The sequence below is a fragment of the Scyliorhinus canicula genome, chromosome 6 (genome assembly GCF_902713615.1).
Source record: "Scyliorhinus canicula chromosome 6, sScyCan1.1, whole genome shotgun sequence".
Taxonomy (NCBI): domain Eukaryota; kingdom Metazoa; phylum Chordata; class Chondrichthyes; order Carcharhiniformes; family Scyliorhinidae; genus Scyliorhinus; species Scyliorhinus canicula.
In genome coordinates this window covers 31,189,229-31,209,105 of record NC_052151.1, presented here as the reverse complement: position 1 = coordinate 31,209,105, position 19,877 = coordinate 31,189,229, and the positions used below count along the sequence as shown (strand labels likewise).

At 44.0% G+C, this 19,877-nt stretch overlaps 1 protein-coding gene and 1 long non-coding RNA gene across 4 annotated transcripts in view; one reads left to right on the top strand and one right to left on the bottom strand.

Moving 5' to 3' along the window:
- LOC119967070 (bcl-2-like protein 11) overlaps nucleotides 1–17,866 on the top strand; it is a 43,618-nt gene extending 25,752 nt beyond the window's left edge. The window contains exons 4-5 of one of the 3 annotated variants that reach the window (XR_005460908.1): nucleotides 9,276–9,421; nucleotides 17,334–17,866. Coding sequence is in view for 1 of the 3 variants with exons in the window: in XM_038799117.1 (XP_038655045.1) it covers nucleotides 17,334–17,423 (90 nt within the window). In the remaining 2 variants the exon portion in view is untranslated. Of the gene's footprint in view, nucleotides 1–2,782; nucleotides 2,881–9,275; nucleotides 9,422–17,333 lie in introns of all 3 variants that reach the window. The other 2 variants (XR_005460909.1, XM_038799117.1) reach the window with 2 other exon arrangements.
- Nucleotides 8,744–19,877, bottom strand: part of LOC119967071 — a 257,520-nt gene continuing 246,386 nt past the window's right edge. The window contains exon 4 of the long non-coding RNA XR_005460910.1: nucleotides 8,744–9,743. This is a non-coding gene — a long non-coding RNA (uncharacterized LOC119967071). The remainder of the gene's footprint in view (nucleotides 9,744–19,877) is intronic.

Below are 19,877 nucleotides of genomic sequence, written 5' to 3'. Positions count from 1 at the left end.
GCATTCCTTTAATAAGTAAAATGCTTGCGCATTACTGGCGGTCAGATGTGGATTAATGTCAAAGTCCCCTCAAGTAGCTATGAGGTGATGTAGAGCAGAGGTCAAACTCTCCCACAAGCTATACATAAACTGCTATTACAAACCTATGAGTGAATGTTCTTAGAGAAGCGGAGGACTAGGATGAGGTAGTTATTTTAAGTTGATGTAACACAGAGGGGCGAGCCTCATAAGGGGAGAAAATTGCCTTAAAAACCACGTTATCTTTAATGAAGGTCATTTCTTTTTCATTTTAAAGAAGCACGTCAGGCTTGAGGCAGTTGTCGGTCAGTAAAATTTATGAATATTGATGTAGAAGCCCTGTATTGATGCTCGTGGTAAACTAGATAATACTGCTGTTCTTGAGAAATCAGGAGCCTTAATATATGAAACACAAATGTATTAGACTGTTTCTAAGGTGGCGATGTTTTTAAGTGGCCAGTCATTTTACAGGCACAAAGTCCAATTGTATTAAGTAAACACAGGATGAGGTTAGTCAGAGTTTAATTGGTATTTGGTGATAGAAGTTTGCAGATTAGAACATACTTCTAAAGTTCTGGCTTCGGGTTAGAAAACAAAATTAATTTAGCCTTTTTTAAAAAAGATTTTTTTTTCAGTCGAGAATGGGCATTCAGTCTCTCGTATCTGTGCAGGATGTAATCTCATGAATTCAACTTTGCCATACTTAAATCCTGAGTCCTCCATTTCCAGATTACGTTCATAATGAAAGCAAAGCTAGGACTTGTTGCTCCTTGTCAATTTTCTCCATCCTCTCTCTGAAAAGATTGGATATTTTCCAATACCATGTTTGAGCCTTGCCAGTGAATGTGATTTGGGATTTGACCGCACGGGACATCAGAGCTGAGCCTGACACACACTCTGAGATGTAAGGAGGACTAGGAATTTTGGCCAGTTTCCCTCTCCCTAACTCCCTGATGCTTAATGCAATGCCCCTGGAGCTGTCTCTGGTATAGCTCAGCTAAGTCAACACAGACAGAGGATCAAACCCAAAACCTCAAACTATTGGATTGTGTGGCGTTTCTGCTAAAATTATGCCTGGGGTGAACTTTCAAACACCTTTGCCCCCTGCTCTATAAAGTGGGAGTTTACCTTCTGTGTTGTACGAGGCGTGAATTTAATGTAATCTGCTCCTGTAATGCTGTGTGAGGGGAAGACAGATGCCCCTCTGTCCTTGTTACTACCTTTGTGATCAATCAAGCGTAAGCAAACTGCCTCTCAAATTTGTCTTGTCAGATTAACTTTTGCGCAGCATTGCTGGCAGCTTCAAGCTGTATGAAATATTCTCTGATTCTCAACAATTGTAGCCAGCATACTTTTGGCATAAGATAAAGCCAAGTGGAGAAACAGATGCTGTTGTGATCAATAGAGAATGGTGGATGTTTTGAAGGGAATTGCAAAGCTGAAAACTGACTTGAGTCATTGATGATGTCCAAAACCACAAGAGTACACCTCCAATCAGTCAATGCTGGCATAGAGATTCTGTAGGTTATGCTAATGCTTTGTCTTGGATTTTTGCAGTTACATGTAGGAATGGCACAATAGGATCCTAGAAGTTTGCAACACTGGAGGAGGCCACTTGGTCCATTCTATATGCTGTTTTCCAAGAATATCCCTCTGCCCCAAGTGTACATTGAGGCAATGTATCTTCCTCTGCTCCACTTTTCTGTAGAAAATGCAATGTCCTCTGCTTAAATCAGTGCTGCTGAAAAGCATTCTTTGCAAATAAACATTTCTCTAATTTCTCTTGCAATTCTCTCCGTGACGATCTAAAATTGGTTATTTTTTCATTACTGTCCCCAAGTAGAGAAAAATATCTTTTCCCCAATGACCCCATCAAAAACCTCTTGAGTTTCAAATTTCACCTTCTCTTACCATCTGAAGGCACTCTTCATAACTATAAATGCCTATCATTGGCAATCTCGCAAATGTGTTCTCTATGGGTTTAATTTCCTTTTAATAATGGGCACCTAAATGGGCATTTTGCAGACCCAGCCATACAGTGTACAGTTTTCTTGATACTAGTTAGCAGAATATATGTAATTAAACTAAGTATCCCAATTGCACCATTGGGTGTTCATACTTTGGTTTTCTTCTCAAAATATATTAGACACAATTCAACGGCCCCATCACGCCCTACTTGGTGACACAACGAGGCCACTGAATCTTGCAAGAGGCCTCTTGCGAGATTTGCGACACTCGAAATGCCTCATGAGATTTAGCGATCTCATGATGTCGCAATCTGGATTTCGTCCTCCTATTTAAAGGAGTGGAATGGCTGGATTCTCCCGGCGCCTGGGAACTAATTACCTCACTTGGGGGACCTCGCCATGATTCCATTTAGTACTGGTTTCCACAAATGTGGACAAATGTAACGGCACTTGGGGGGGGGGGGGGGGGGGGAATTTATGCAACTAAGAGGCCTAAGAAACCACAGAGCCACCTAGTGACTAGTGCCAGCAAATGCATTGTGACAGTTGACATAGCAAAGTTTCCAGGAAATGTTGGTAGAAAATTGAGACCCAAGAATTTTATGACAAAACACAGAAGTGCATGCATCAAGGCTTTTACTTGACTGAATAGTTAGCTGTTGATTGTTGGTAAAATTCAAGCATTCATTGAACTGTGTGAAATTTAGCAGGTACTGTTTACAGCAATGTAAATTTTTTGAAGGGTACAGTGGGGATGGGGGAATAATAATAATTATATTCTCACTTTCCACTTAAAGGGGAATGCCATTCTAGCAGGAGGTGGAAGACTTTCAACCTGAAGTACACCTTCAGATAGGTTTGGATTTCTCCTAAGCGCCCGCTTCATTTGGCGTAGGTATGAAAACCGTCTACTGAGGTCTGGTTCCGGCAATCACTAACAAGCAGGGAATAAAACTGCATTTTTCAGATTATATAGAGCCTTGCGTGTCTACCTCAGTAACCTGAGTGAGATCGGCATATTTGACTGTTCCCGGGTGCCTTTCTCCAGGACGAGATCCAAGCCAAAAGAGAATTTGCTGGTTAAATACAACTCCTGGCCTCTTTTTTGTTTTGGGGTTGGGGGGGGGGGGGGGGGGGGGGTGTGGCTGGAAAGATGAAAAATATGAAAAGATGGGAACCTATTTTTCTTTTTAAGTCTTTGGTTTTGAGGGAGGGGATGGCGGTGGCAACATATTTTGTATTATTATCCCTCCACTATCCCCCTCCACTGCACTGCTGCGTAAAACAATTCTAATGCGTAATTAAAACAAATTAAAAATGTTCCCAATGCTCAGCAGATCAGGTAAGCATCTGTAGCTGGGTGGTTCACCTGCTGAGTGTTTCCCATCATTTTTGTATTACAATTTCAGATTTTCAAACCGGCAGTATTTTTTTTTTTACTTTTTCGATTTTGATAGGCAGGTTAGCTTTTTTTTGTGTGTGTGCGTTTTCGGATAGTACTTGCACACTACTTCCTGCTTTGATATCTGAAGCCAGCAGCATAAGGAAGCTTCAGAGGATGCCTGTGTTTTCTAAACTAGTTTGAAGTTTTTTGATGTGGTCTTGGTTTTTTTTTTTCTCTCTTCCCCACACCCCTTCGGAGTCAGAATGATAAGATGACTAATGTGTGTTGATGTTCCTTATATTGCAATTCCCTTTTTTATTTTGTTGTCGTTGAGGGTGGTTGGGGTTTACTGTTAGACATGCCATTGATCAGAGGGACCTGGGGACCGGGAAATCTGCGTCCCACCGTGGCGATTTGTGGATTTTAATTTGGTTGAAAATTTCTGGGAAGTTTCGGTTTTAGAAGGGGGAAAAAAGCGACCTCGAAGCTGCAAGTCGTTTAAGGAAAAAGCTCGACCAGTTCTCTAGTGTTCCTTTATGGAAAAAATGCCATTACTCAATCAGGCCTAGTCCCACATCAGCTTGGCAGCTCGCAAAGCCACTCAGTTGTATGTAAACATTATCAGTAGTTAAGCAAGAACGTTAACCCCACCAACCTCTCAGCACAACTAGGGATGGGCAACAGATAACCGGCAATACCAATGACATCCACGTCCCATGAGGACTTTATCAGGAGTCATAATTTTGCGCTAGCGCCAAAGTAATACTGGCTGTTCAACTCGCATTTTTTGTTGTGATCTGTCAATAAGTTCCAGCGGGTAAGACTTTCCTGTTTCCCCAGAGATTAGTTCTTATTCACTGAGAGCAGGAGATGTGTGCGCGTTTTTCCGAGTTATTAGTTTAGATAACCCATCAAATGTGTTAGATAAGATAGCTGTAGAAATCTGCAGCTTACGACTACCTCACGCTTAGTATGTGCTTTGGCTACCATCAATGAAACACATTGAATTTGGGCTAATTGTGCTATTAAAACACGCAAACACTACATTGCTGAGGTTGACCTGACCCACGGTACATTTGTAAAAAATCTATTTCTGCAATTTCCTTTGAAAGTGCTTTTTAAATGTGTGTGTTTGTGCACATTGGCACAATGTGTACGTGCTAAGTCCAACAATCTTGATCATTTGAAATTGAATCCCTCAGTTATAAATCTCTGCAAGCTGCCTTTTAAATTGGTATCATTGGAGATAATGGTGGGGAGAGTGGTGATGGGGAGGGATTTTTTCCTGGTTTCTTTCACTCCCTTGCTGTAACCTTAGCGGAGTTCCCACAGAAATGGGACAGCATGAATTGGGAGAAGCCCTGAGGAAGTTGTGTTTAGTTCCCATTCTACTGACTATTTTGTGTTAATGACAGTGCTGCCTTTTGAGTTCCGAGTTCCTCTGTTCTGTACTTTGTAACAGTTATATTGTTTACGGTTTTTTTCACAGTGAAGACGCTAATATGGGTGGTCTCTCAAAAAACTCTGAAGCACATGGGTTATAGAGGTTTTCATATTCCATTCATGCAGCAATAGGTCATACACTCACCAGCATTTAAAAAAAAAGTTTCTGATAGTGCGTGTTGAATGTTCTGCTCTCACCGGTGATGAGCCTAGAGGTGGGAAGGGCATGTGATTAATTGGGATAATGGTGTACCAGAACCTCGCTGCCTACCCTCCTCCATCAAAGTTCTGGGCAGGAAGGCTCTTGCTTAGGGCAGCAAGGTGGTGCAGTGGTTAGCATTGCTGCCCACAGCACTGAGGACCTGGGTTCGAGCTTGGTCCCGGGTCACAGTTTGCACTTTCTCCCCGTGTGTGCATGGGTTTCCTTCAGGTGTTCCGGTTTCCTCCCACAGTCCAAAAAAATGTGTAGCTTAGGTGGATTCGCCATGCTAAATTGCCCCTTAGTGTACAAAAGGTTAGGTCGGGTTACTGGGTTTACGGGGATAAGGTGGAGGCATGTTCTTTCCGATGGGCCGACTGCCCTCCTTCTGCACTGTAGGGTAGGTGGATTGGCCATGCTCAATTGCCCCTTTAATTGGAAAAAAGATAATTGGCTACTCCTAAATTTTTTTTTTAAAAAGGAAGGCTCTTGCTTGACATTTCCTGCCTCGAGGCCCTTGAGTGGCAAATTAATGACCACTTAAAGGCCCTGTCCTACCTGGGCTGTTGATGGACCTGTCAGCATGTGGCATGCACAGTAGCTTAAAACCGTGTGGCCAGCCTGTGACCTTTTGGGCATGGGGGGGGGGGGGGGGGGGGGTGGTACTTCGATTGATGCCTGATCTAGGGACTCGACATCCGGAAGGATGTTCTTGCTACTGACCTTCCGACAGCCCTCTCCCTGTACCACCCACCCTGTGGCCTAGGTTGCTCCACGGACCCAGGACTCCGGTAACTGCTTTTTCTGCAGCAGCCGCCACCTCCCCTCTGGCGCCACTGAGCACAAGAGCAGCCGACGGCCTCTTAACTGTCCCAACAGCTTGGAGTAGGCATGCCTGGTTGAGTTGTTTCGTGGGAATTTCTGAAGCAAGACAGCGCGGTCTCTCGTGCGAGGCCCCTGATGTCTCAACAGGTTCTACGCTGTATGTTTATTTGAAAAGAACATGACATTTCCAGGTACAGCCACGCTGAGTAAGGGGGTTGGGGTAGAGTGACAAGAGGAGACGTGGTCTAAAATAGTTACAAAATGCTTTGTTGAAGGAGGATAGGAAAACATCTGATTCTCTTTCTCTCTCTCCCTCTCTTTCTCCCCCCCCCCCCCCCCCCCCCCGCCCTTGGGTCAAATGGTCCTAACTCTTGACAGGATGATACATCTGATGCGGACTCAGCCTCTGCCCTTTGATCTGGCAGGATTAGATATTGCAGAACCAAGGAGAGAACATTTTGAATAGTTATATGAACTTGCATTTACAATTCAATTTCATCGTGCTTTAAAAAAATACTGAAAGCACTTCATGGATTACTTTGATGGGGGCTGCACGGTGGTGCAGTGGAAGCACTGCACATTCTCCCTGTGTTTGTGTGAGTTTCACCCCCACAACCCAAAGATGTGCAGGGAAAGTGGATTGAACACGCTAAATTACCCGTTAATTGGAAAAAATGAATTGGACACTCTAAATTTATATTTTTAAAAATGACTTGCTTTGATGGGCAGTGGCTATTCTATAAGTAAATGTAGGGGATTGCGTGCACTTTTAGAGTTCCCACAAGCAGTTGTGAGATGAAGAGCCAGAGGACCTGTTCTTTAGTGATATTGGCTTAGAGAGAAATGTTGTCCAGTTTATGGAACTACTTCCTTGCTCTATTTATCAATTTGCTGTTCACCTGTTAAGAGTGGACCTAAACTTCAAGGTCTCATTCAGCCGAATAGTGATGCTCTCAACACAAGGCACGCTCTCAACATCGGACTGGAGTGTTAGCATGCATATAGCCCCTTTAACAGAATCCAATCTGTGGCAGGTTTCCTCTAGACTAACATTAACATCATCAGTTAAATATTAATGGGTCCTCCATCTGATCCAAACAAAAGCTGCCGATGCTAATGACTTCAATTTTTAAATTGACATGAATCATTTTGCATTTGAAATTTGTAATTTTATATCATAGTTTTTACTCCAGACAAACTAATGATATGTTGGGGGAATAATTACAGATACATAAAGGGGCACAGAAAAGACAAAGAATGGACTTAGTTCACTGTGGATGTAAATGGCTGAAAGGCTTAACCTTCTTTGCAACAATGAGAGTCATTTATTTTAATTGCACCTGTGTGTTAAAGTGGGTCTGGGAAGACATCATGTCTCCACTGGCAGGACATGTCTCCCTTGGACATGTGTCAACACATTCCCCATGATGAAATATAAATGAAAGAAATCTCTTTTTTTAAAAGGAAAACTAAATTAAATTCCCTCCTCTTGATACTCAGCAGAAATCATTGCTGTTAGCTTATGTGCCTGCTGGGAGAGTCTGCCTTATCCATAAAATTGCCCCGGTTTAATAACCACTTTGATTTAATAGGATCCGCCCTGACATAAACATTGTAACCAGTATCTTGTACTGTTGTTCTGTGAGTGAGTCACTTAGATTCACCGTTTTGGGCCTCGGGGCATTGTCTGTACTGAGACTTAGTTATTCTGATCTATATTGTATAAGATGTACGTTACCAGTAGCTGCATAGCTCAAGGCTAAGATAAATGGTGTTTGCCTAATTTAAGATTAATTTTATTGAGCCAAACTCTCAACTTGTCCATTCCTGATCAGCAAGAAGCTGCCAAAGCTCTTGGTGTTTTTGTCACACGAGAAATGCATTTCCTTGTAAATTAACAGACGCGTTCCAAATCTCTTGTTGCATCTGTAGCTACATAAGCTATTTACAAATCTTTTGTCTCTCTTTCACTCAGCACCATCCATGACAAATTATAAAGGCCCGGACATGCAATTAGCTGACAGGTATAATCATCTGTAGTCCACATCAATAATAACTATGCGCTTTGACTGTTCTCTGCAGTTCCAGATTAAGTACAGGAGATGGAGGGGAAATCAACCAATCCTGTCACTATCCAATGAGTCCTGCTAAAAAGTGTAGGTGAGTGTAGGTGTATCGGTGTCAGCTGAGAACAGAATTGGCTCCTGCCTCCTCTCCTGGCCATTATTTACTCCTTGAACTAACGACAGCCACTTTAGGGTGTAAAATGCAGCCTGGTGCTTTGTGCCTTGTGCTGATTGAGGTGACTTGGAGTGAAAATTAACAAAGTTCTCAGAGCACATAAAAAGATCATGAGGATTTATAGGAACAGGAAAAGGTCATTTATCCGAAGCTGGTCCATGACTAAATTCATTCTTCTTTAGTTTTGTTAAAATTAATTTGAGTTGGGTGGCACAGTGGTTAATAATCCGTTTTCCTCCCAAAGATGTGCAGGTTAGGTGGATTGGCTATGCTAAAAATTGCTCCTTAGTGTTCTAAGGTGTGCAAGTTAGTTGGGGATACAAGGCTAGGGTGGGGGAGTGGGCATAGGTAGGATGCTCTTTCATAGGATTGGTGCAGGCCCGATGACCGGAATGACCGCCTTCTGCGCTGTAGCGATTCTGTGTGCATTAATTATCTACTTATAATTTATTGAAACTTATATTGAACAAAATTGATGGTCAACATCCACGAGCCAAATTGTGTGGGCATGGTTAATGTCTGGTTTTGGTTATTTTGTGCCTTTTTATCCAAAGAACGACAACATATTTGCTGTAGAATTAGAACTTTTGTTTGCATAAATGGTAGCTACCCATACTACCTGATACAGATAAAGTAATAACCACATATTAAATCAGGAAACTGCGCTTGTTTTTGCAAAACTTTAATGCAACTTAAACATTTTGAGAATTTCAGTAACTTGCCACCATATTTAATTTAATTGGAACAAATGTAATCCAGTGTCCGACTGAGAGACATATCTGTGAGAATAAACAAATAGCAATCTGGCTGAGGCCGAGAAACCTTAATGCAGCCAGCCCACACCTCGTTCCTGGAATGGAGCACGTTACCCAGCTTTTACAGATGTTTTACACAGATGGTTAATCTTGTAAACACAGCCAATCACTGTGGCTAAAGCAGATAAACAGCTGGCGAAGACTCGCCCAGATTCTAGACGTTGGTTCCCTTTCCTCTCCACAGATGCTGTCAGACCTGCTGAGATTATCCAACATTTTCCGTTTTTGTTTCCGATTTGAGCATCCGCAGTAATTTGCTTGTAATTTAGTTTATTAAACAAGTTTATTACAGGGTAATTGGCACATTCAAATGATGGAATGGTTCATTTTCTGTTTGGTATTCTTCTATCTTTTGATTATCTTCTCTGCATCTTGTCCTTCAGCTGGGAGGAGGAGGAGACCATCTTGAGGGGCAGATTTTTCCATTGCTGCAGTCAGTAGCTGATGAGAGTTGCACATAGCAGGATGCGATTAATCTACCGAACAGTAATGATTCCCATATTCTTTGCTGTCTTTCCTCCTGTCTGGGGTAAGGCAACCTTTCCCTAAACTAAGGCATCACAGTTAACCTGAGAATACTGTATGGTTAAATAGAACCATCCTTTGCCTACCTCCAGTAAAACGATAGTAAAGATTTGACTCACAGTTATAATATTCTTCTTGGGGCTTGTTGCTTGGTTCCAGACTTCTTTTGGAACATTGCGACAATTGTTTTGATCATTCTAGCTGTGACAGGAGTGAATTTGGCAGCTTTGTAATTTTGATGGCTTGGGCTGATGTTTATATCTGGCCTTATCACACTTCGGAGTACGTTTCGCTTGTGATCCGCCGGCTTGTTGTCATTTTCACTCCTGGGAAAGTTGAATAAACCTATAATCAAAATATCTCTTAAAACTGAACCATGTGCCACAAAGGCATAATTACTGGTGCTTTATAAGACCATAGGAGCTGAAGTAGGCCACTCGGCACGTCGAGTCTACTCCACCATTCAATGAGATCATGACATCTGATATAATGTTCATCAAACTCCACTTTCCTATTTTATCCCCATAACTCTTGGTTCCCTTACTGATTAAAAATCTGTCTCTTTCAGCCTTGAACATACTTAACGACCTTCTATAGCCCTCTGCAGTAAATAGTTCCACAGATGCACTACCCTCTGAGAGAAGCAATTTCTCATCTGTGCCTTAAATGGGCGACAATTTATTCTGAGATTATGCCTTCTGGCCCTAGACTTGCCCACAAGGGTAAAACATTCTCTCAGCATGTACCTTGTTAAGCCCCCTGAGAATCCTATATGTCTCAATAAGGTTGCCTCTCATTCTTCTAAACTCCAGTGAGTGCAGGCCCAAACTACTCAACCTCTCCTCTTAAGAAAATCTCTCCGTTCCCGGGATCAACCGAGTGAACCTTCTCTGGGCTGTCTCCAATGGCAGTGTATAATTTCCTTGGATAAAGGGACCAAAGCTAAGCTGTTCACAATATTGCACGTCCGGTCTAACTAGTGCCAAAATGGTTAAAAAGGAATTAATTAAAACACAAAAATAATTTTACTGCGCTTTTTAAAAAAAAACTAAAACTTCACATTACAGTATTGTGAAACTTGTGCATGATAACATTTCAATTGAAAATATGGAGGTTGAGGGATGAATTTTTTTTTTTTTACAAATTTAGAATGCCCAGTTCATTTTTTCCAATTAAGGGGCAATTTAGCGTGGCCAATCCACCTAGGCTGCACATCTTTTGGGTTGTGGGGGAGAAACCCACGCAGACACGGGGAAGAATGTGAAAACTCCACACGGACAGTGACCCAGAGCCGGGATCGAACCTGGGACCTCGGCGCCGTGAGGCAACAGGGCTAACCCACCGCGCCACCGTGCTGCCCTTGAAATTCCATATTTACTGATAATTAGGAGGATGTCCAGAGTTACATCTAATTAATGAGTCACTAGTGAAATCATATGCTGAGAAATTACAAGTCTCAGAGAATGTAAACTCTCATGATCTTATTTGTGGATTATTAATTGCAGAAAGTAATTCATTTCCTCGGGGGGGGGGGGGTCATGGATTTAGAAGCTCATGGATGTGTCTCAAATGTTATTAGTCTGAATAATAAACCGCTGCTGAAGGCAGGAGTTCACGGTCAAGGATACGCAAACTTCCTAAATATTTGTTTCCCAGGATTAAAAATCCCTTCCAACAATACATGGCTTTTCTGCTGTCACTCTGCCATCAGTCTTTTGTTGAAAGTAGACAAGAATGAAACATCTGAGGGCTAAACTTTTATTTTTACTCGAAAACCTTCCATTCTTATCTGATGAATGAGAATTGATTTGCTTGTGTGCTCTTTTTTTCTTTCCTGTTTGTCCTATTCAGTATCACAGACGTGTGTTTATTACCGGGAGTACAAAATTAGGCCTGTCGACAGCAGCGAGACAGGGCTTTGCCACCGGTCCTTGCAATGTGTGCAAGTTAACTGCTTTCGGCAAATTTGGTTATATTCCAAACTGCTTCAATCCCTCAAAACTTTTTTGATATTGAGTTGGGGGGGGGGGGGCTGTGGGGAGAGGATAGTGCTGCCGACTCCCACACTGTGGCACTTTGCACTGCAATTTCTATGATTCTATTTGCGCGGTGGCTACACCCCAAAGTAAATCTACCAGATTCCCTGCAGCCAGCCTCAGGAAAGTCTCTGACTTTTAACTTTAAACTGGCAGCTAGACTCGAGATTGTTACTGAGAGTACAAAACCTAGATTTTATCATCAAGAACACCCTTTCATGCCCAGGTATTTATAAAAAAACAACTTGGGATAGCATATTAGAATAGCAGATTAGCCTTTGCACAGACCTTACTGATCATCTTGTTTCACACACCGGTGGGGTTAAATTTTTCCTGCCTCTGAGTGGCAGGGATCTAGAAATGTATTATCCAGTCACCTGGGACAGATAAGGAGGAAATCATATAAAAATGCAGAATGCAATGGAAAAAGTTGCTCAATTGAGGACAGCGGAAGAATAAAACGAGGAAATTCAATCTGTTTTACCCGCAATGGCTGTGAATGATATTATAATTCAGGATTTTAGCAGGTTTAAAAACTAAAAGGAGGCCCGCGATGCTTGTTTATGATAGGTGGATTTGTAGCCTCCAGTTCAGTGAATTCTCTCTTCTCCCCACTCAACATATCATCTTTCAGAACTGAAGTTCTATTGGGGAGAAAACACTCCTAGCTCATTGCCAATGGGATATTGCCACTTTTGAAGATGAGATGGGATCTGGTGCAAGCGCAAAGGAATCTGGAGCTGAAACCATCTTAACAAAAGCGATCTCTTGTTTTATGAAATGAAAATCGCTTATTGTCACGAGTAGGCTTCAAATGAAGTTACTGTGAAAAGCCCCTAGTCGCTACATTCCGGCGCCTGTTCGGGGAGGCTGTTACGGGAATCGAACTGTGCTGCTGGCCTGCTTGGTCTGCTTTCAAAGCCAGCGATTTAGCCCTGTGCTAAACATGCCCCTTTACTTAAGATAACAGGGAAGGTGGGAGACACCAGAAGAGGCACATCAGCTCCCGCAAAAAAATGGTCTGAAACACAATAGGTGAAAAAGGCTGGCTATTCTGCCAGGTTCCAGGGCATTGTACTTTCGAAAATGATGTCAAGTGCTTTTGAGAGTGTTTAGAGGGGAGCTACCAGAATGATACACCAGGGATGGGAATTTGATTATGTGGATAGACTAGAGAAGCTGGGGTTACTCTCCTGAAGGGCAGAGAAGGAACATAGGGAATAGGAGCAGAAGTAGGCAATTCAGCCCTTCAAGCCTGTTCCACCATTCAATCAGATCATGGCTGATCTCTTCCTGGTCTCCAATCCAGCTCCCAACCTGTTCCCCATATCCTTTTAACCCATTTTTAATCAGAAGGTTAACAGGACATTTGGTATTTTGATGGGGTAGATGAGGAAACCTGTTTGCATTGGTTGTTAACTGGAGGACACTGATTTAGTTGGCAAAGTAGCCGGGGGGGGGGGGGGGGGGGGGTGCAGCGATCACCCCGTTGCTGTGGTCCGGAAGGCGCAATGTGCTACCTAAAAGCGAGTCGGAAACAAATTCAGTATTAACTTTCAAAAGGTAATTGGGTAAGGACTTCACGGGGGGAAAAGTGCAGGGCTATCGGGAAGGAGTTTGAGAGTGGGGCTAATTGGTAGTTTCAGTGTGCTAGCACAGACATGCTGGGCTGAATGGCCTCCTATTTTGTTATGGCTCTGCGATTCTAACTGAAAAAAACCCGTTCAGAGAAACTGTTCAAAGTATATTTTTCAGCTGTGCCACAACACAAAACACTGTGTGTGTGTGTGTACTGCGAATATGGTTTGAAGATAATTGGAGAACAATGTCAGATTTTAAAAAAAATGTTCAAGTATTATTCGAAGAGATAAAAATCTGCCATTGTGGTTGCAACATAACTGCTTCCACAGGAATCACGTATACAGAGTACATTTCCCCTCGGCTTCTGTTGGGGAAAAGCCCAGTTGTTATCGCAATTCCTTTGTGCCGAACAGTCCCACTCGGAGCCAATATCAGAGCCACAAACACCAGCTGCTGTTGCAGTCGACGCTCCCAAATCTGTACCCTGAGCCGAGAGAGAGAGAGCTTTTTTCCCCACCTTTCCCTCCTCCACAGTGAATGCTGAGTTGGCTTTGGAAGATATAATCATGTGAAAATGTATGGTATAATTATAAAAAGTGCTAAATATATATAATGATACTGTATGTATTTTTGGAGATTCTTCAGTCCCGTCAGTACAACGGGCAGTGTGGATATAGGGACGCCAGATAAATTCTTTTTTTTATTACGCAGATTGACAGGACTGTCCAGGTTTTTTTTTCTCTGATGGGCAAATTGTATTCTGCAATTCAGTACATTCTCCCCGCCCCCTTCCACCTCCCCACACCACAAGTGGCTTTTCAGAATTGTTCAGATGTTTTATATGGGAGAAGTTCCTAACTCCGGCCACCCAATCATAGTTTGCAAGGATAAACAGATGGAACTTGATCACCAAAGCACTGACGAGAACATTGGAATCATATGTAGTAGAAAAGGCATTTGGGTGACTTAACTCGCTGTTAACTACTAGCAGTGACAGTGAACTCCAAAACACCACTAGAAAGCCCCGAATCCACAACCGCATTATCATAGAATTTACAGTGCAGAAGGAGGCCACTCAGCCCATCGAGTCTGCACCGGCTCTTGGAAAGAACACCCTACCCGAGGTCAACACCTCCACCCTATCCCCATAACCCAGTAACCCACCCAACACTAAGGGGCAATTTGTGACACTAAGGGCAATTTATCATGGCCGATCCACCTAACCTGCACATCTTTGGACTGTGGGAGGAAACCCACGCGCACACGGGGAGGATGTGCAGACTCCGTACAGACAGCGACCCAGTGGGGAATCGAACCTGGGACCCTGGAGCTGTGAAGCAATTGTGCTATCCACAGTGCTACCGCGCCGCATTGATGGACCCAAGCTCCGTTCCTGCAGCACGACTGGAAGAACCCGCCGCTGGCCATTGACAGTGGCCTCCTCTGCCAAAAACATGCCGCGCGGGGCGAGGGGCATCCCTCATTTAGTGTGCCTTGAAAATTCAAAAATGTTCCAGAGTGCTTCAGAGATGATCAACTAATGGATGCCGAGCTCAATAAATTAGTCGTGAGCTTTGTATGGGAGAGGTGGGTTTTAATGAGGGTCTTGCAGAAAGAGCGAGGTGGGACGGATGGAAGGAGGTTACAGAGATGTCTAGGAATGAGGCTCTGGGTAAAATTTAAACACCAGGATGAGAATTTAAAATTAGATTGTTGGGGGAGATGGTATATGGTATGTAGGAGTAATGGACATGCACAACCTGGTGCAGGATGTGGATACAGGCAGTACAGTTCTGGGTGTGCTGGTTTACAGATGATCAAAGATGAGAGCCTGCCCAGCATAACGTTTGAATGGTTGTTGGAATGGCCTGGATGAGGAAATGGGATTTGTCTTTCCAAACAATGCAAAGCAGTGGCACCGATTTATGACTGAATTCGGATGTGTTAGCTTTTCAGTTGCCCCCTCAGTTAATCTGTGGTCTACTGTAAAAGAGCAGCATTTATCCCGGATTATGACTGTTAGCCCGAGTATCTAGCAGACTGATGGTTGTAATCAATCTGATCGGCTTTAATAAACCCATTTTACTTGTCATCTTGAGACTTTGTTGCGAGCTCACAATGCAACACAGCTGACCTAGCACAGAAGGTGGCCATTTGGCCCATCGTTTCTCTGCCAGCTCTTTGAAAGATATATCCGTTTAACCCCACTTACTCCTGTATAACCATTTAATGTTTTCTCCTTCAAGTGTCCAATTCTGTTCAGAATTTTATTATTATTTATAAATGTATTTCCTCCGCCTTTTCAGGGAGTACATAAAAATAATTCTCATCGCGCCTCTTGTTCTTTTGGCAATTGCCTTAAATCTGTGTCCCCTGGTTACTGACTCTTCTGCCAGTGGACCACTCATGATTTTGAACATCTTTTATTAAAGCTTTTCATAGCCTACCCTGCTCTAAGGAGAACAAGCCCACCATCTCTAGTCTTCCAATGTAACTGAATTACTGGGCGCAATTCAGCTGGACTCGGTTAAAGCCTGCTGAATGCTGTGGTTTTTAGTGGGGTGTTTCTCAGTGGGTGCAGCGCTGAGAAACACCCCACTATCCGATGGCACTTTGCCTTTTTTTTTGTCCTCGGGGACGTCCTGTACACGGAGGCCGCACACAGAAGGATTTCCTGCTGGCGAGCTTCCGATCAGGGCTCCATTTTGAAAGGTTGCCCTGATCTTTCTCTTTTCACCTCCCCCAACTCTCGTTTTTGTGACAACTCCCAACCTTGGGGAGGCCCCTGGGAACCCCTGCCCCCTCTACTAGGCAAGGCCCCTTACCCCTGGCAGTGCCAGTCTGGCACTCCGGCACTGCCAAGGGTCCAGGTTGGCAGTGTCCAAGTGCCAGGGTGCCACCCTGCCCTGTACCCGACCTCCTGGAGATCTCCAATGGCATGGGAGATGCACCACTCCACATTTAAGACGTGCTCTTGTATCCAGCGTTCTTTAGGATGGGTTTCCACAGTTAAATATTATTTGTACACTTTTTTTAAAAAAATTCATTTTTACAGGATTTGGGCTTCACTGGCGCTGGATGTTGCCCGTCCCTAATTGCCCTTGAGAAAGTGGTGGTGAGCTGCCTTCTTGAACCGCTGTAGTCCATGTGGTGTAGGTACACCCAGTGTGCTATTAGGGAGGGAGTTCCAGGATTCCGACCCAGTGACAGTGAAGCAACGGCGATATATTTCCAAGCCAGGATGGTGTGGCTTGGAGGAAACCCTGCAGGTGGTGGTGTCCCCATGCATCTGCTGCCTTTGTCTTTCCCGGTGGTAGAGGTCATGGGTTTGGAAGGTGCTGCCTAAGGAGCCTTAGTCAGTTCCTGCAGTGCATCTTACAGATGGTACACACGGCTGCCACTGTGCGTCATTGGTGGAGGGAGTGAATATTTGTGGAAGTGGTGCCAATCAAGCAGGCTGCTATGTCCAGCTTGGGACTATAGGAAGCACTCTCGCCTCTGACTGTGGAATCAAACCCCACTTTCAGACACTCAATTTAAGCTGACAATCTAGCACTGTTCCGCCCATCTGTTGAGATGGGCTTGCAAGGTACCATGATAGGTTTTTTTTGGAAGAGCAGAGGGTTCTCTCCCAATGCCTTGGCCTGCATTTATCCCTCCATCAATGTCACCAAAAACTGGTTGGTCATTCACTTGCTATTTGTTGTGCAGAAATTGCCAACCATGGAAACATGACGCCAATAACTACATTGCTAAAGTAAGTTATCCTGAGGGTATGGAAGGGCCATTAATGCAAATGAGGTTGCTCTTTGAAAATTTGAGCTGTCTAACGCTAAGATGCTGGATGTTCTCACAGTTATAGGTCTGTTACAGTACTGGGAGAAATTTGAAGTTCACAGAATCCCTACAGCGCAGAAGGAAGTCATTCAGCCCATCGAGCCTGCGCCAACCCTTCGAAAGAGCACTAGGCTTAATCCCCACTCTAGCCATGCATCCCCCAAACCTTTGGACACAAACTGGTAATGTAACATGGCCAATCCACCTAACCTGCACATCTTTTGAAGTGTTGAAGGACACCCAATACCATTAAAGTGCATTGGACCAAAGTTAAGCTGTAAAAGGTCTTCGCTTAAATGCAATTTAAGTACCGACATGCCAAATGGGCGTAGTGACTATATAATATTCAAGATTCCAGTTTTGTGTAATGCATGTTGGATATTTTTTTGAGGGGGGTGGACCTTTTTCAGAATTCTGTATAAAAAATTTTTTTTAAAAAATCTTAAACTCTTGTGATTGCAGGCAAGAAATCACAGACCACCGAATAACCAGAATGGAATTTTTTGGCACTGGATAAACGTACTGTACAGGCGAAGGATCAACAACGTGTGATCGATATATCCTCTTCCAGTTTTATTCTGAAATGAAACTCAGCAAATATGTAGCTCTGCCATTTAAAAACAGACTGGATGGCTGAAGGTTTCGGCAGTTTCTATCCTTGCTTTTACTTCGGACTGAAATCAGAGCTTTTCTCTCTTCTCCCCCCCCCCCCTCCCCCCCCCATCCTGTGTGTGTATATTTTGAAATTAAAATGGTAACCCGATGGAATGGACATCGACTCAGTGGCTGGACCACCGCTGGTCCCCAGCGTTTCGCCGAAGTTCACCGGAAGACCGGGAAATGGGTGTGGATCTCCCGTCGGGTGAATCCGTCGGAACAGCTCAGCGGTGGATCGATTCTGAACCCATGCGTTGTATTTCACAAGTGATTCCTGCAATTATTGGAACCTGAGCCAGAAAATATCAAGAGCTGCCTTACGTTTCCCCCCCCCCCCCCCACCTAAAAAAAAACCCCACAATCAAATACAATCTGAATTGTTCTCTTAGAACGCCCTTTGTAAAAAAAAAAAATATATATATAAAACAAAATGATGTTCATCCCCTGCAGCCCTGAGGCAAATAGAAAATGTGTATGTGTAAGTTATTTTGAACTATTTATTAGATGTAGAGCATCTCGCGTGTTTTTCCAGTTTGTTTGCTCCCCTCCCTCTGTAATCCATTGCCAAAGTGAACGGTAATGTATTCTGTCTGCAACTCTTTTTCTTACACTCCTCCCCCCAGCTGTTAATTTCTGCCTGAAGTTATTTAATTTCAACTTGTGTAGTGTTTCCATACGGTGTATAGGACCCAGTATATATGTAGCGAATGTTAAATAACACCCCCCCCCCCCCACCACTACCCGTGGCTACCCCATCTCCAGCTTTCCTCCCCTCCCCACGACCCGTGGCTACCCCATCTCCAGCTTTCCCCTCCTCCTCCCCACCACCACCCGTGGCTACCCCATCTCCAGCTTTCCCCTCCTCCCCATCTTTGTGGGGTTCTTTTCCTCCATTTTTAATTTGATTTTATTTTTCCTTGCACTGATGTCTGAAGGGGAATTGACCATTTTTAACTGTGCAATACTGCTGTACATAGCTACATTTTATGTACAAAAATATTTTGTGTCTTGAAACTTGTGTAATTTTGAAGTACGATCTTTTCTTACAATAAATTTACTGAAAAAATCAAACCAAAGACCCGCTACAGTTTCGGCTTGGTTTTAAAACTCCACCCCGACGATGGTTAAATGGCAGACAAAGTGGACTTCTGCTGCGGCAGGTAACACAGCAGCCACACGCATGGGAGCTCCCGTCGGGGATCGCGGTGCAAGCCCTCTCCGCTCAACTGGCAATGACACTTACAACGTTTTTTTTTAAACTTGAGAGTTTTAAAAAAAATAATTTTTATTCAAGATTTTCAACAACAAATTTTCTCCCCACGGTTAAAGTAAACAAGGTGTAAATTTACACAGAAACAGAAAAAGAAATCCCCCCGATACAAAGTAATAAATTAATAATGAACAACAATACAAGGGAGAAAAACATAACAAGCATACCGTCGCAAAAACAAACCCCCTTAACAAGCCCCGAACCCCCCCCCCCCCCCCCCCCCCCCCCAGGTTGCTGCAGAGACTGACCACCCTCTAATCTTTCGCCAGGAAGTCGAGAAAAGGTTGCCATCGCCGGAAGAACCCTTGTACCGACCCCCTCAGGGCAAACTTGACCCTTTCCAGTTTAATGAACCCAGCCATGTCGAGCTCGGGGGCTTTGTGTCCCTCCACTGTAAAAGAATCCTGCGCCGGGCTACTAGAGATGCAAAGGCCAGGATGCCGGCCTCTCTCGCCTCCTGCACTCCCAGCTCCGATGGTACCCCAAAGATCGCGAGCCCCCAGCCCGGCTCCAACCTGGAACCGACCACCTTGGACAGAGTCCCCGCCACCTCCTTCCAAAACCCCTCCAATGCCGGACATGCCCAAAACATATGGGTGTGGAAACTTGAGAGTTTTTATGTTCCCCACAGTATGGGGATGCGAAATCGGTGTGGAACTAGACAGCAAAAGAAGAGGGAAACTGCTTCGAAAGAAGGGGGCTTCGTGTGCACCTGAAGAAAATTGCAGAGGCAGTTACATTGCCGAGGCCCCCCCGCCCCTCAAACTGTAGATGTTTTGGCTGTAGAATGCAGAAACTGCTGAGAGGTCTCGGGAGACCATGAGAAGGCAATCTAGGCAGCGACCTCCTTGATCTGTGTCTCACTGACTACGGTGGACAAGGCGGTGAAACAGCTGGGTGCGGAGCTGCAGGATGTTGGGGCTGCTCAAGTCAGGGCAGAGCGACCACATGGTTTCTCTGTAGGTGGAAATGGCAATGGTGCTGGCCGACAATGAGATTGAGTGCCAAGCTGGACAGCCTTTACATTTGGTCAAGGAGGCAAAATCTGAGGGTGGCTAGGTTGACGGAGGGCTCGAACC